Source organism: Oncorhynchus tshawytscha, linkage group LG26, assembly GCF_018296145.1.
Source record: "Oncorhynchus tshawytscha isolate Ot180627B linkage group LG26, Otsh_v2.0, whole genome shotgun sequence".
Lineage (NCBI taxonomy): Eukaryota > Metazoa > Chordata > Actinopteri > Salmoniformes > Salmonidae > Oncorhynchus > Oncorhynchus tshawytscha.
The window spans coordinates 51,583,651-51,597,243 of NC_056454.1; the positions used below are offsets into that span (position 1 = coordinate 51,583,651).

Sequence of the window (13,593 nt, forward strand, 5' to 3'; positions counted from 1 at the left end):
CCAGAAAGGATTATATACTATTTTTTTTAAATGTTCCCAACAGGTCCTTTGAGATCCAGGCTACGTTTCCTAAAGACTCCCTGCTGACTACTCTGATCTATGACCACGACACCATCGGGACTGACGATCTGATCGGGGAGACGTGCATAGATCTGGAGAACCGCTTCTACAGCCGACACCGGGCCACCTGCGGCCTACCCACTGAGTACAGCATGTGAGGAAGCACCTTCTTCTTCTTCACCAACCTGGGTTTGGGTCTCTTCTTTCTGCCTTACTCTTATGTCATGTTCATAACCACTAAGACATTCATTATGTCATGTTCATAACCATGTCATGATGCTGTTATAACATGTTATCCATGTGTCTTAGTGATGGTTATAACGCCTGGAGAGACTCCACCAAGCTGTCAGAGTTACTAAGACGTTCATTATGTCATGTTCATAACCATGTCATGATGCTGTTATAACATGTTATCCACGTGTCTTAGTGATGGTTATAACGCCTGGAGAGACTCCACCAAGCCATCTGAGCTGTTGACTACGCTCTGTAAGGAGAACAGGCTAGATGGACCCTACTTCAGACCCGGAAAAATCACCATCGGGGGCAATGTCTTCGCTGGGAAAACACTGTTTATGGATGAAGGTATTTAACTTAGTTTATACAGTATATATATAAACCAATTAAAATAACGACCTGAAAATGAAGGCAACGACAGCATCTAGTCACAGTGACATGCAACGACAGCATCTAGTCACAGTGGCAGGCAACGACAGCATCTAGTCACAGTGACATGCAACGACAGCATCTAGTCACAGTGACAGGCAACGACAGCATCTAGTCACAGTGACATGCAACGACAGCATCTAGTGACAGGCAACGACTGTATCGAGTCAGAGTGACAGGCAACGACAGCATCTAGTCACAGTGACAGGCAATGACAGCATCTAGTCACAGTGACAGGTAAAGACTGTATCTAGTCACAGTGACAGGCAAAGACTGTATTACATCACAGTGGCAGGCAAAGACTGCATCACATCACAGTGACAGGCAACGACAGCATCTAGTCACAGTGACAGGCAAAGACTGTATCTAGTCACAGTGACAGGCAAAGACTGTATCACATCACAGTGACAGGCAAAGACTGCATCACATCACAGTGACAGGCAACGACAGCATCTAGTCACAGTGACAGGCAACGACAGCATCTAGTCACAGTGACAGGCAATGACAGCATCTAGTCACAGTGACAGGCAAAGACTGTATCGAGTCACAGTGACAGGCAACGACAGCATCTAGTCACAGTGACAGGCAACGACTGTATCGAGTCAGTGACAGGCAAAGACTGCATCACATCACAGTGACAGGCAACGACAGCATCTAGTCACAGTGACAGGCAATGACAGCATCAAGTCACAGTGACAGGCAACGACAGCATCTAGTCACAGTGACAGGCAAAGACTGTATCGAGTCACAGTGACAGGCGAAGACTGTATCACATCACAGTGACAGGCAACGACAGCATCTAGTCACAGTGACAGGCAAAGACTGTATCGAGTCACAGTGACAGGCAAAGACTGTATCGAGTCACAGTGACAGGCAACGACTGTATCGAGTCACAGTGACAGGCAACGACAGCATATAGTCACAGTGACAGGCAAAGACTGCATCACATCACAGTGACAGGCAACGACTGTATCGAGTCACAGTGACAGGCAACGACTGTATCGAGTCACAGTGACAGGCAACGACAGCATCTAGTCACAGTGACAGGCAAAGACTGTATCGAGTCAGTGACAGGCAACGACTGTATCGAGTCACAGTGACAGGCAATGACTGTATCGAGTCACAGTGACAGGCAACGACAGCATCTAGTCACAGTGACAGGCAATGACAGCATCAAGTCACAGTGACAGGCAACGACAGCATCTAGTCACAGTGACAGGCAAAGACTGTATCGAGTCACAGTGACAGGCAAAGACTGTATCACATCACAGTGACAGGCAACGACAGCATCTAGTCACAGTGACAGGCAAAGACTGTATCGAGTCACAGTGACAGGCAAAGACTGTATCGAGTCACAGTGACAGGCAACGACTGTATCGAGTCACAGTGACAGGCAACGACAGCATCTAGTCACAGTGACAGGTCACAACAGACTGTATCGAGTCACAGTGACAGGCAAAGACTGTCATCAGGCAAAGACTGTATCATCACAGTGACAGGCAACGACAGCATCTAGTCACAGTGACAGGCAAAGACTGTATCGAGTCACAGTGACAGGCAACGACAGCATCTAGTCACAGTGACAGGCAACGACTGTATCGAGTCACAGTGACAGGCAACGACAGCATCTAGTCACAGTGACAGGCAATGACTGTATCGAGTCACAGTGACAGGCAACGACAGCATCTAGTCACAGTGACAGGCAATGACAGCATCAAGTCACAGTGACAGGCAACGACAGCATCTAGTCACAGTGACAGGCAAAGACTGTATCGAGTCAGTGACAGGCAAAGATTGTATCGAGTCACAGTGACAGGCAAAGACTGTATCACATCACAGTGACAGGCAACGACAGCATCTAGTCACAGTGACAGGCAAAGACTGTATCGAGTCACAGTGACAGGCAAAGACTGTATCGAGTCACAGTGACAGGCAACGACAGCATATAGTCACAGTGACAGGCAAAGACTGCATCACATCACAGTGACAGGCAACGACAGCATCTAGTCACAGTGACAGGCAAAGACTGTATCGAGTCAGTGACAGGCAACGACAGCATCGAGTCACAGTGACAGGCAAAGACTGCATCACATCACAGTGACAGGCAACGACTGCATCTAGTCACAGTGACAGGCAAAGACTGTATCGAGTCACAGTGACAGGCAACGACAGCATCTAGTCACAGTGACAGGCAAAGACTGCATCACATCACAGTGACAGGCAAAGACTGTATCGAGTCACAGTGACAGGCAACGACTGTATCGAGTCACAGTGACAGGCAACGACAGCATCTAGTCACAGTGACAGGCAACGACTGTATCACATCACAGTGACAGGCAACGACAGCATCTAGTCACAGTGACAGGCGACTACAGCATCTAGTCACAGTGACAGGCAACGACTGTAGCATCAAGTCACAGTGACAGGCAACGACTGCATCGAGTCACAGTGACAGGCAAAGACAGCATCGAGTCACAGTGACAGGCAACGACAGCATCACATCACAGTGACAGGCAACAACAGCATCGAGTCACAGTGACAGGCAAAGACTGTATCGAGTCACAGTGACAGGCAACGACAGCATCGAGTCACAGTGACAGGCAATGACTGCATCAGTCACAGTGACAGGCAACGACTGCATCGAGTCACAGTGACAGGCAACGACAGCATCGAGTCACAGTGACAGGCAAAGACTGTATCGAGTCACAGTGACAGGCAACGACAGCATCGAGTCACAGTGACAGGCAATGACTGCATCGAGTCACAGTGACAGGCAACGACTGTATCGAGTCACAGTGACAGGCAACAACAGCATCGAGTCACAGTGACAGGCAACGACTGCATCTAGTCACAGTGACAGGCAACGACAGCATCGAGTCACAGTGACAGGCAATGACTGTATCGAGTCACAGTGACAGGCAACGACAGCATCGAGTCACAGTGACAGGCAACGACAGCATCGAGTCACAGTGACAGGCAACGACAGCATCGAGTCACAGTGACAGGCAACGACTGCATCGAGTCACAGTGACAGGCAACGACAGCATCGAGTCACAGTGACAGGCAACGACAGCATCGAGTCACAGTGACAGGCAACGACTGTATCGAGTCACAGTGACAGGCAACGACAGCATCGAGTCACAGTGACAGGCAACGACAGCATCGAGTCACAGTGACAGGCAAAGACTGTATCGAGTCACAGTGACAGGCAACGACAGCATCTAGTCACAGTGACAGGTGTAATTCCATCCAATAAGGTACTGATTATTATTTGCTGCTGTGTACAGAGCAGACGGTGGAATCCTACGAACATCTGGCTCTGAAGATCCTTCACAGATGGACTGAGATTCCAGGGGTGGGGTGTAGACTTGTCCCAGAGCACATCGAGACACGGACTCTGTACAACAAGGCCAGGCCTGGCATGGACCAGGTGATAATACATCTCCTATCAAAATAACCACTTGACTTTAAAAAAAAGATATTATGCAATTTGTTCAACTTCACAAGTGTGTGTGTGTGTGTGTGTGTGTGTGTCCCTGTGTGTGTCCCTGTGTGTGTGTCCGTGTGTGTGTGTGTCCCCGTGTGTGTGTGTCCCCGTGTGTGTGTGTCCCCGTGTGTGTCCGTGTGTGTCCGTGTGTGTGTGTCCGTGTGTGTGTGTGTCCCCGTGTGTGTGTGTCCCCGTGTGTGTCCGTGTGTGTGTCCCTGTGTGTGTGTGTGTCCCTGTGTGTGTCCCTGTGTGTGTGTCCGTGTGTGTGTGTGTCCCCGTGTGTGTGTCCCCGTGTGTGTCCGTGTGTGTCCGTGTGTGTGTGTGTGTGTGTGTGTGTCCCTGTGTGTGTGTGTCCCCGTGTGTGTGTGTGTCCCCGTGTGTGTGTCCCCGTGTGTGTGTCCCCGTGTGTCCGTGTGTGTCCGTGTGTGTGTGTGTGTGTGTGTGTGTGTGTGTGTGTGTGTATGTGTGTGTGTATGTGTGTGTGTGTGTCCCCGTGTGTGTCCCCGTGTGTGTGTCTCCCTGTGTGTGTGTGTGTTCCCGTGTGTGTGTGTCCCTGTGTGTGTCCCTGTGTGTGTGTGTCCCCGTGTGTGTGTGTCCCCGTGTGTGTCCGTGTGTGTCCGTGTGTGTGTGTGTGTGTGTGTGTGTGTGTGTGTGTGTGTGTGTGTGTGTGTGTGTATGTGTGTGTGTATGTGTGTGTGTGTGTCCCCGTGTGTGTCCCCGTGTGTGTGTCTCCCTGTGTGTGTGTGTGTTCCCGTGTGTGTCCCTGTGTGTGTGTCCCTGTGTGTGTGTGTGTGTGTGTGTGTGTGTGGTTCAGGGCCAGCTCCAGATGTGGGTGGACATGTTCCCCATGGATATGCCCCACCCACGCCCCTCTGTGGACATCTCCCCTCGTAAACCTAAAGGGTAAGGCTTCGACACTCTGTATCACCAGGTCAGCTATACGCCAGATAGAATCCAATACAAGACCAATATACACCAGCCCAGTTCAATACAAGACCAATATACACCAGCCCAGGTCAATACAAGACCAATACACACCAGATAGAACCCAATACAAGACCAATACACACCAGGCCAGTTCAATACAAGACCAATACACACCAGATAGAACCCAATACAAGACCAATACACACCAGATAGAACCCAATACAAGACCAATACACACCAGATAGAACCCAATACAAGACCAATATACACCAGCCCAGTTCAATACAAGACCAATATACACCAGCCCAGGTCAATACAAGACCAATATACACCAGGCCAGTTCAATACAAGACCAATATACGCCAGATAGAACCCAATAAAAGACCAATACACACCAGGCCAGTTCAATACAAGACCAATATACGCCAGATAGAACCCAATAAAAGACCAATACACACCAGGCCAGTTCAATACAAGACCAATATACACCAGCCCAGGTCAATACAAGACCAATATACACCAGCCCAGTTCAATACAAGACCAATACACACCAGCCCAGGTCAATACAAGACCAATACACACCAGGCCAGTTCAATACAAGACCAATATACACCAGGCCAGTTCAATACAAGACCAATACACACCAGGCCAGTTCAATACAAGACCAATATACACCAGGCCAGTTCAATACAAGACCAATATACACCAGGCCAGTTCAATACAAGACCAATATACACCAGGCCAGTTCAATACAAGACCAATATACACCAGGCCAGTTCAATACAAGACCAATATACACCAGACCAGGTCAATACAAGACCAATATACACCAGCCCAGTTCAATACAAGACCAATATACACCAGCCCAGGTCAATACAAGACCAATATACACCAGCCCAGGTCAATACAAGACCAATATACACCAGGCCAGTTCAATACAAGACCAATATACACCAGCCCAGTTCAATACAAGACCAATACACACCAGACCAGGTCAATACAAGACCAATATACATCAGACCAGGTCAATACAAGACCAATATACACCAGCCCAGTTCAATACAAGACCAATATACACCAGCCCAGTTCAATACAAGACCAATACACACCAGACCAGGTCAATACAAGACCAATATACATCAGACCAGGTCAATACAAGACCAATATACACCAGCCCAGTTCAATACAAGACCAATATACACCAGCCCAGTTCAATACAAGACCAATATACATCAGACCAGGTCAATACAAGACCAATACACACCAGGCCAGTTCAATACAAGACCAATATACACCAGCCCAGTTCAATACAAGACCAATACACACCAGACCAGGTCAATACAAGACCAATATACACCAGGCCAGTTCAATACAAGACCAATATACATCAGACCAGGTCAATACAAGACCAATATACCTCAAACCAGGCCAGTTCAATACAAGACCAATATACACCAGGCCAGTTCAATACACGGCCAATATACCTCAAACCAGGCCAGTTCAATACAAGACCAATATACACCAGGCCAGGTCAATACAAGACCAATATACCTCAAACCAGGCCAGTTCAATACAAGACCAATATACACCAGGCCAGTTCAATACAAGACCAATATACCTCAAACTTTTTTCTTTACATAGTTGAATGTGCTGACAAAAAAATCACACAAAAATTATCAATGGAAATCAAATGTATCAACCCATGGAGGTCTGGATTTGGAGTCACACTCAAAATTAAAGTGGAAAACCACACTACAGGCTGATCCAACTTTGATGTAATGTCCTTAAAACAAGTCAAAATGAGGCTCAGTAGTGTGTGTGGCCTCCACGTGCCTGTATGACCTCCCTACAACACCTGGGCATGCTCCTAATGAAGTGGCAGATGGTCTCCTGAGGGATCTCCTCCCAGACCTGGACTAAAGCATCTGCCAACTCCTCGACAGTCTGTGGTGCAACGTGGCGTTGGTGGATGGAGCGAGACATGATGTCCCAGATGTGCTCAATTGGATTCAGGTCTGGGGAACGGGCGGGCCAGTCCATAGCATCAATGCCTTCCTCTTGCAGGAACTGCTGACACACTCCAGCCACATGAGGTCTAGCATTGTCTTGCATTAGGAGGAACCCAGGGCCAACCGCACCAGCATATGGTCTCACAAGGGGTCTGAGGATCTCATCTCGGTACCTAATGGCAGTCAGGCTACCTCTGGCGAGCACATGGAGGGCTGTGCGGCCCCCCAAAGAAATGCCACCCCACACCATGACTGACCCACCGCCAAACCGGTCATGCTGGAGGATGTTGCAGGCAGCAGAACGTTCTCCATGGCGTCTCCAGACTGTCAAGTCTGTCACATGTGCTCAGTGTGAACCTGCTTTCATCTGTGAAGAGCACAGGGCGCCAGTGGCGAATTTGCCAACCTTGGTGTTCTCTGGCAAATGAAAAACGTCCTGCACGGTGTTGGGCTGTAAGCACAACCCCCCACCTGTGGACGTCGGGCCCTCATACCACCCTCATGGAGTCTGTTTCTGACCGTTTGAGCAAACACATGCACATTTGTGGCCTGCTGGAGGTCATTTTGCAGGGCTCTGGCAGTGCTCCTCCTGCTCCTCCTTGCACAAAGGCGGAGGTAGCGGTCCTGCTGCTGGGTTGTTGCTCCTACGGCCTCCTCCACGTCTCCTGATGTACTGGCCTGTCTCCTGGTAGCGCCTCCATGCTCTGGACACTACGCTGACAGACACAGCAAACCTTCTTGCCACAGCTCGCATTGATGTGCCATCCTGGATGAGCTGCACTACCTGAGCCACTTGTGTGGGTCGTAGACTCCGTCTCATGCTACCACTAGAGTGAAAGCACCGCCATCATTCAAAAGTGACCAAAACATCAGCCAGGAAGCATAGGAACTGAGAAGTGGTCTGTGGTCCCCACCTGCAGAACCACTCCTTTATTGGGGGTGTCTTGCTAATTGCCTATAATTTCCACCTGTTGTCTATTCCATTTGCACAACAGCATGTGAAATTTATTGTCAATCAGTGTTGCTTCCTAAGTGGACAGTTTGATTTCACAGAAGTGTGATTGACTTGGAGTTACATTGTGTTGTTTAAGTGTTCCCTTTATTTTTTGGAGCAGTGTACTTCAAACCAGGCCAGTTCAATACAATACCAATATACCTCAAACCAGGCTAGTTCAATACAAGACCAATATACACCAGGCCAGTTCAATAAAATTGTTGGTCCTGTGAAGGTATGAGTTGATTGATTGTTGATCCTGTGAAGGTATGAGTTGATTGATTGTTGGTCCTGTGAAGGTATGAGTTGATTGATTGTTGATCCTGTGAAGGTATGAGTTGATTGATTGATTGTTGGTCCTGTGAAGGTATGAGTTGATTGATTGATTGTTGGTCCTGTGAAGGTATGAGTTGATTGATTGATTGTTGGTCCTGTGAAGGTTTGAGTTGAGAATCATCATCTGGAACACTGAAGATGTGATTCTGGAGGACACTAACATCCTCACAGGAACACAGTCTAGTGACATCTACGTTAAAGGGTGAGTGGAGCGACAGTGGTTTCAAAACGCATCCAATATAAAGACAGACATTGATGATTATAGATTACATTCAGCTCATCCCTGAAGATCAGGCTTCTGAAAAGGACCTTGATGGACCTAGGGGCACACAGGTCTAGGGGCACACAGGTCTAGGGGCACACAGGTCTAGGGGCACACAGGTCTAGGGGCACACAGGTCTAGGGGCACACAGGTCTAGGGGCACACAGGTCTAGGGGCACACAGGTCTAGGGGCACACAGGTCTAGGGCACACAGGTCTAGGGCACACAGGTCTAGGGCACACAGGTCTAGGGCACACAGGTCTAGGGCACACAGGTCTAGGGCACACAGGTCTAGGGCACACAGGTCTAGGGCACACAGGTCTAGGGCACACAGGTCTAGGGTGTCAGCACAGGTCCGAATCCGGCCTACTTTCACCACTGTCACCCTCTATATATTTCTCTACTGTCGTCCTCTATATATTTTTCTGTCACCCCCCCATCTTTCTCCACTGTTATCCTCTCTATCTTTCTCCACTGTCATCCCCCATCTTTCTCCACTGTCATCCTCAATATATCCTTCTCCACTGTCATCCTCTATATATCTTTCTCCACTGTCATCCTCAATATATCCTTCTCCACTGTCATCCCCCATCTTTCTCTACTGTCGTCCTCTCTATCTTTCTCCACTGACATCCTCTCTATCTTTCTCCACTGTCATCCTCTCTATCTTTCTCCACTGTCATCCCCCCCCCATCTTTCTCCACTGTCATCCCCTCTATCTTTCTCTGTCATTCTCTATATCTTTCTCTACTGTCATTCTCTATATCTTTCCCTACTGTCATCCTCCATATATCTTTCTCTACTGTCATCCTCTATATCTTTCTCTACCGTCATCCTCTATATCTTTCTCTACTGTCATTCTCTATATCTTTCTCCACTGTCATCCTCTCTATCTTTCTCCACTGTCATCCTCTCTATCTTTCTCCGCTGTCATCCCCTCTATCTTTCTCCACTGTCATCCTCTATATCTTTCTCCACTGTCATCCTCTATATCTTTCTCTACCGTCATCCTCTATATCTTTCTCTACCGTCATCCTCTATATCTTTCTCTACTGTCATCCTCTCTATCTTTCTCTACTGTCATCCTCTATCTTTCTCTGTCACTCCTCTCTATCTTTCTCTACTGCCATCCTCTCTATCTTTCTCTACTGCCATCCTCTATCTTTCTCTGTCATCCTCTATATCTTTCTCTACCGTCATCCTCTATATCTTTCTCTACCGTCATCCTCTATATCTTTCTCTACTGTCATCCTCTCTATCTTTCTCTACTGTCATCCTCTATCTTTCTCTGTCACTCCTCTCTATCTTTCTCTACTGCCATCCTCTCTATCTTTCTCTACTGTCATCCTCTATACCTTTCTCTACTGTCACTCCTCTCTATCGCCATCCTCTCTATCTTTCTCTACTGCCATCCTCTCTATCTTTCTCCACTGTCATCCTCTCTATCTTTCTCTACTGTCATCCTCTATCTTTCTCCACTGTCATCCTCTCTATCTTTCTCTACAGTCATCCTCTATCTTTCTCTACTGTCACTCCTCTCTATCGCCATCCTCTCTATCTTTCTCTACTGCCATCCTCTCTATCTTTCTCTACTGTCATCCTCTCTATCTTTCTCTACTGTCATCCTCTATCTTTCTCTATTGTCATCCTCTACTGTCATCTTCTCTATCTTTCTCTACTGTCATCCTCTCTATCTTTCTCTACTGTCATCCTATACTGTCATCCTCTCTATCTTTCCCCACTGTCATCCCCTCTATCTTTCTCCACTGTCATCCTCTATATCTTTCTCTACTGTCATTCTCTATATCTTTCTCCACTGTCATCCTCTATATCTTTCTCTACCGTCATCCTCTATATCTTTCTCCACTGTCATCCTCTATATCTTTCTCTACTGTCATTCTCTATATCTTTCTCCACTGTCATCCTCTATATCTTTCTCCACTGTCATCCTCTATATCTTTCTCTACCGTCATCCTCTATATCTTTCTCTACCGTCATCCTCTATATCTTTCTCTACTGTCATCCTCTCTATCTTTCTCTACTGTCATCCTCTATCTTTCTCTGTCACTCCTCTCTAACTTTCTCTACTGCCATCCTCTCTATCTTTCTCTACTGCCATCCTCTCTATCTTTCTCTACTGTCATCCTCTATACCTTTCTCTACTGTCACTCCTCTCTATCGCCATCCTCTCTATCTTTCTCCACTGTCATCCTCTCTATCTTTCTCTACTGTCATCCTCTATCTTTCTCCACTGTCATCCTCTCTATCTTTCTCTACAGTCATCCTCTATCTTTCTCTACTGTCACTCCTCTCTATCGCCATCCTCTCTATCTTTCTCTACTGCCATCCTCTCTATCTTTCTCTACTGTCATCCTCTCTATCTTTCTCTACTGTCATCCTCTATCTTTCTCTATTGTCATCCTCTACTGTCATCTTCTCTATCTTTCTCTACTGTCATCCTCTCTATCTTTCTCTACTGTCATCCTATACTGTCATCCTCTCTATCTTTCTCCACTGTCATCCTCTCTCACTCAATACTCCGAAAATTATATTTGTATAATTGTATCCTTTTTTCAGGTGGCTTAAGGGCTTTGAGGACGATCGCCAGGAGACTGATGTTCACTACAACTCTCTGACTGGGGAGGGTAACTTCAACTGGCGCCTGGTGTTCCCCTTTAACTACCTGCCTGCCGAGAAGGTGGTGGTAGTCAGTAAGAGGGGGAGCATCTTCTCCCTGGACAAGACAGAGCAGAAGCTACCGGCCATGTTGGTGATGCAGGTCTGGGACTTTGACAGGCTGTCGTCTGATGATTTCTTGGGTAAGAGAGAAAGAGACTCTGGTTTGACTCCTTTCCCTGGGCTGTAAAGACAGTAGTCAATGGGAGGAAGTTTTATTTAGGTTTATTTTTATTTATTTTATTTTACCTTTATTTTACTAGGCAAGTCAGTTAAGAACAAATTCTTATTTTCAATGACGGCCTAGGAACAGTGGGTTAACTGCCTGTTCAGGGGCAGAACGACAGATTTGTAACTTTGTCAGCTCGGGGTTTCGAACTTGCAACCTTTCGGTTACTAGTCCAACATCTCTAACCACTAGGCTACCCTGCCGCCCCGATCAATGATCACGATCAGGTATTGCTGATTAATCAGGGAAATCACATCCCAACCCAGCACGTTTATTTTCCCATTAACACTGTATGTGTGAAACAAGAGTTAAGATGGACGTTTCTCTGTTCTCATACTTCCTGTACGAATGAATCGAGAGTTAAGATGGACGTTTCTCTGTTCTCATACTTCCTGTACGAATGAAACGAGAGTTAAGATGGACGTTTCTCTGTTCTCATACTTCCTGTACGAATGAATCGAGAGTTAAGATGGACGTTTCTCTGTTCTCATACTTCCTGTACGAATGAAACGAGAGTTAAGATGGACGTTTCTCTGTTCTCAGGTACAGTAGAGCTGGACTTACATGGATTTCCTCGCGGGGCCAAGTCAGCCAAGGCCTGCAAGATGGACATGCTGATGGACAGCGTAGAGACGATCTCCATCTTCCAACAGAAGAGGTCCAGGGGCTGGTGGCCCTTTGTCAAGGCTGGGGAACTCACGGTACTAATACCATTCAACACCGTTACTCTGATGACAACGAGGCTGCTTGCCCTAATGGCTACCCTATTATATAGTACACCACATTTTGACCAGAACCCAATGGTGTTCGAATGGTCGTGCGGGACGCAGACAAACTCACAAGTCAACCTGTAGCCCCCCTTTAACCCCCCGGGACACTTCTGCGAGGATTGAATAGGTGTAAGCAATATGATGACAATTTCACCTAGCACAGGACAAGACAAGAGCTTCCACCAAATTGCTTACAACTATCCAACTAACTAAAATGTCTGTCTACTGTCTAGGAGGTAGGGGCTAGGGGTTGTCTACTGTCTAGGAGGTAGGGGCTAGGGGTTGTCTACTGTCTAGGAGGTAGGGGCTAGGGGTTGTCTACTGTCTAGGAGGTAGGGGCTAGGGGTTGTCTACTGTCTAGGAGGTAGGGGCTAGGGGTTGTCTACTGTCTAGGAGGTAGGGGCTAGGGGTTGTCTACTGTCTAGGAGGTAGGGGCTAGGGTTTGTCTACTGTCTAGGAGGAAGGGGCTAGGGGTTGTCTACTGTCAAGGAGGTAGGGGCTAGGGGTTGTCTACTGTCTAGGAGGTAGGGGCTAGGGGTTGTCTACTGTCTAGGAGGTAGGGGCTAGGGGTTGTCTACTGTCTAGGGGAAGGGGCAAGGGATTGTCTACTGTCTAGGAGGAAGGGGCTAGGGGTTGTGTCTACTGTCTAGGAGGAAGGGGCTAGGGGTTGTGTCTAGGGGTAGGGGCTAGGGGTTGTCTACTGTCTAGGAGGTAGGGGCTATGGGTTGTCTACTGTCTAGGGACTAGGGGTTGTGTCTGCTGTCTAGAAGGTAGGGGCTAGGGGTTGTCTACTGTCTAGGAGGAAGGGGCTAGGGGTTGTGTCTACTGTCTAGGAGGAAGGGGCTATGGGTTGTCTACTGTCTAGGAGGTAGGGGCTAGGTGTTGTCTACTGTCTAGGAGGTAGGGGCTAGGGGTTGTCTACTGTCTAGGAGGTAGGGGCTAGGGGTTGTCTACTGTCTAGGAGGTAGGGGCTTGGGGTTGTCTACTGTCTAGGAGGTAGGGGCTAGGGGTTGTCTACTGTCTAGGAGGAAGGGGCTAGGGGTTGTCTACTGTCTAGGAGGAAGGGGCTAGGGGTTGTGTCTACTGTCTAGGAGGAAGGGGCTAGGGGTTGTGTCTACTGTCTAGGAGGAAGGGGCTAGGGGTTGTCTACTGTCTAGGAGGTAGGGGCTATGGGTTGCCT

At 47.8% G+C, this 13,593-nt stretch overlaps 1 protein-coding gene across 1 annotated transcript in view; it reads left to right on the forward strand.

Annotated features, from left to right (window-relative positions):
- fer1l6 (fer-1 like family member 6) overlaps positions 1 to 13,593 on the forward strand; it is a 48,182-nt gene that overhangs the window by 26,742 nt on the left and 7,847 nt on the right. The window contains exons 23-29 of the mRNA XM_042306814.1: positions 44 to 214; positions 488 to 642; positions 4,011 to 4,153; positions 5,025 to 5,113; positions 8,580 to 8,678; positions 11,316 to 11,557; positions 12,187 to 12,344. Of these exons, the coding sequence (XP_042162748.1) occupies positions 44 to 214; positions 488 to 642; positions 4,011 to 4,153; positions 5,025 to 5,113; positions 8,580 to 8,678; positions 11,316 to 11,557; positions 12,187 to 12,344 (1,057 nt within the window). The remainder of the gene's footprint in view (positions 1 to 43; positions 215 to 487; positions 643 to 4,010; positions 4,154 to 5,024; positions 5,114 to 8,579; positions 8,679 to 11,315; positions 11,558 to 12,186; positions 12,345 to 13,593) is intronic.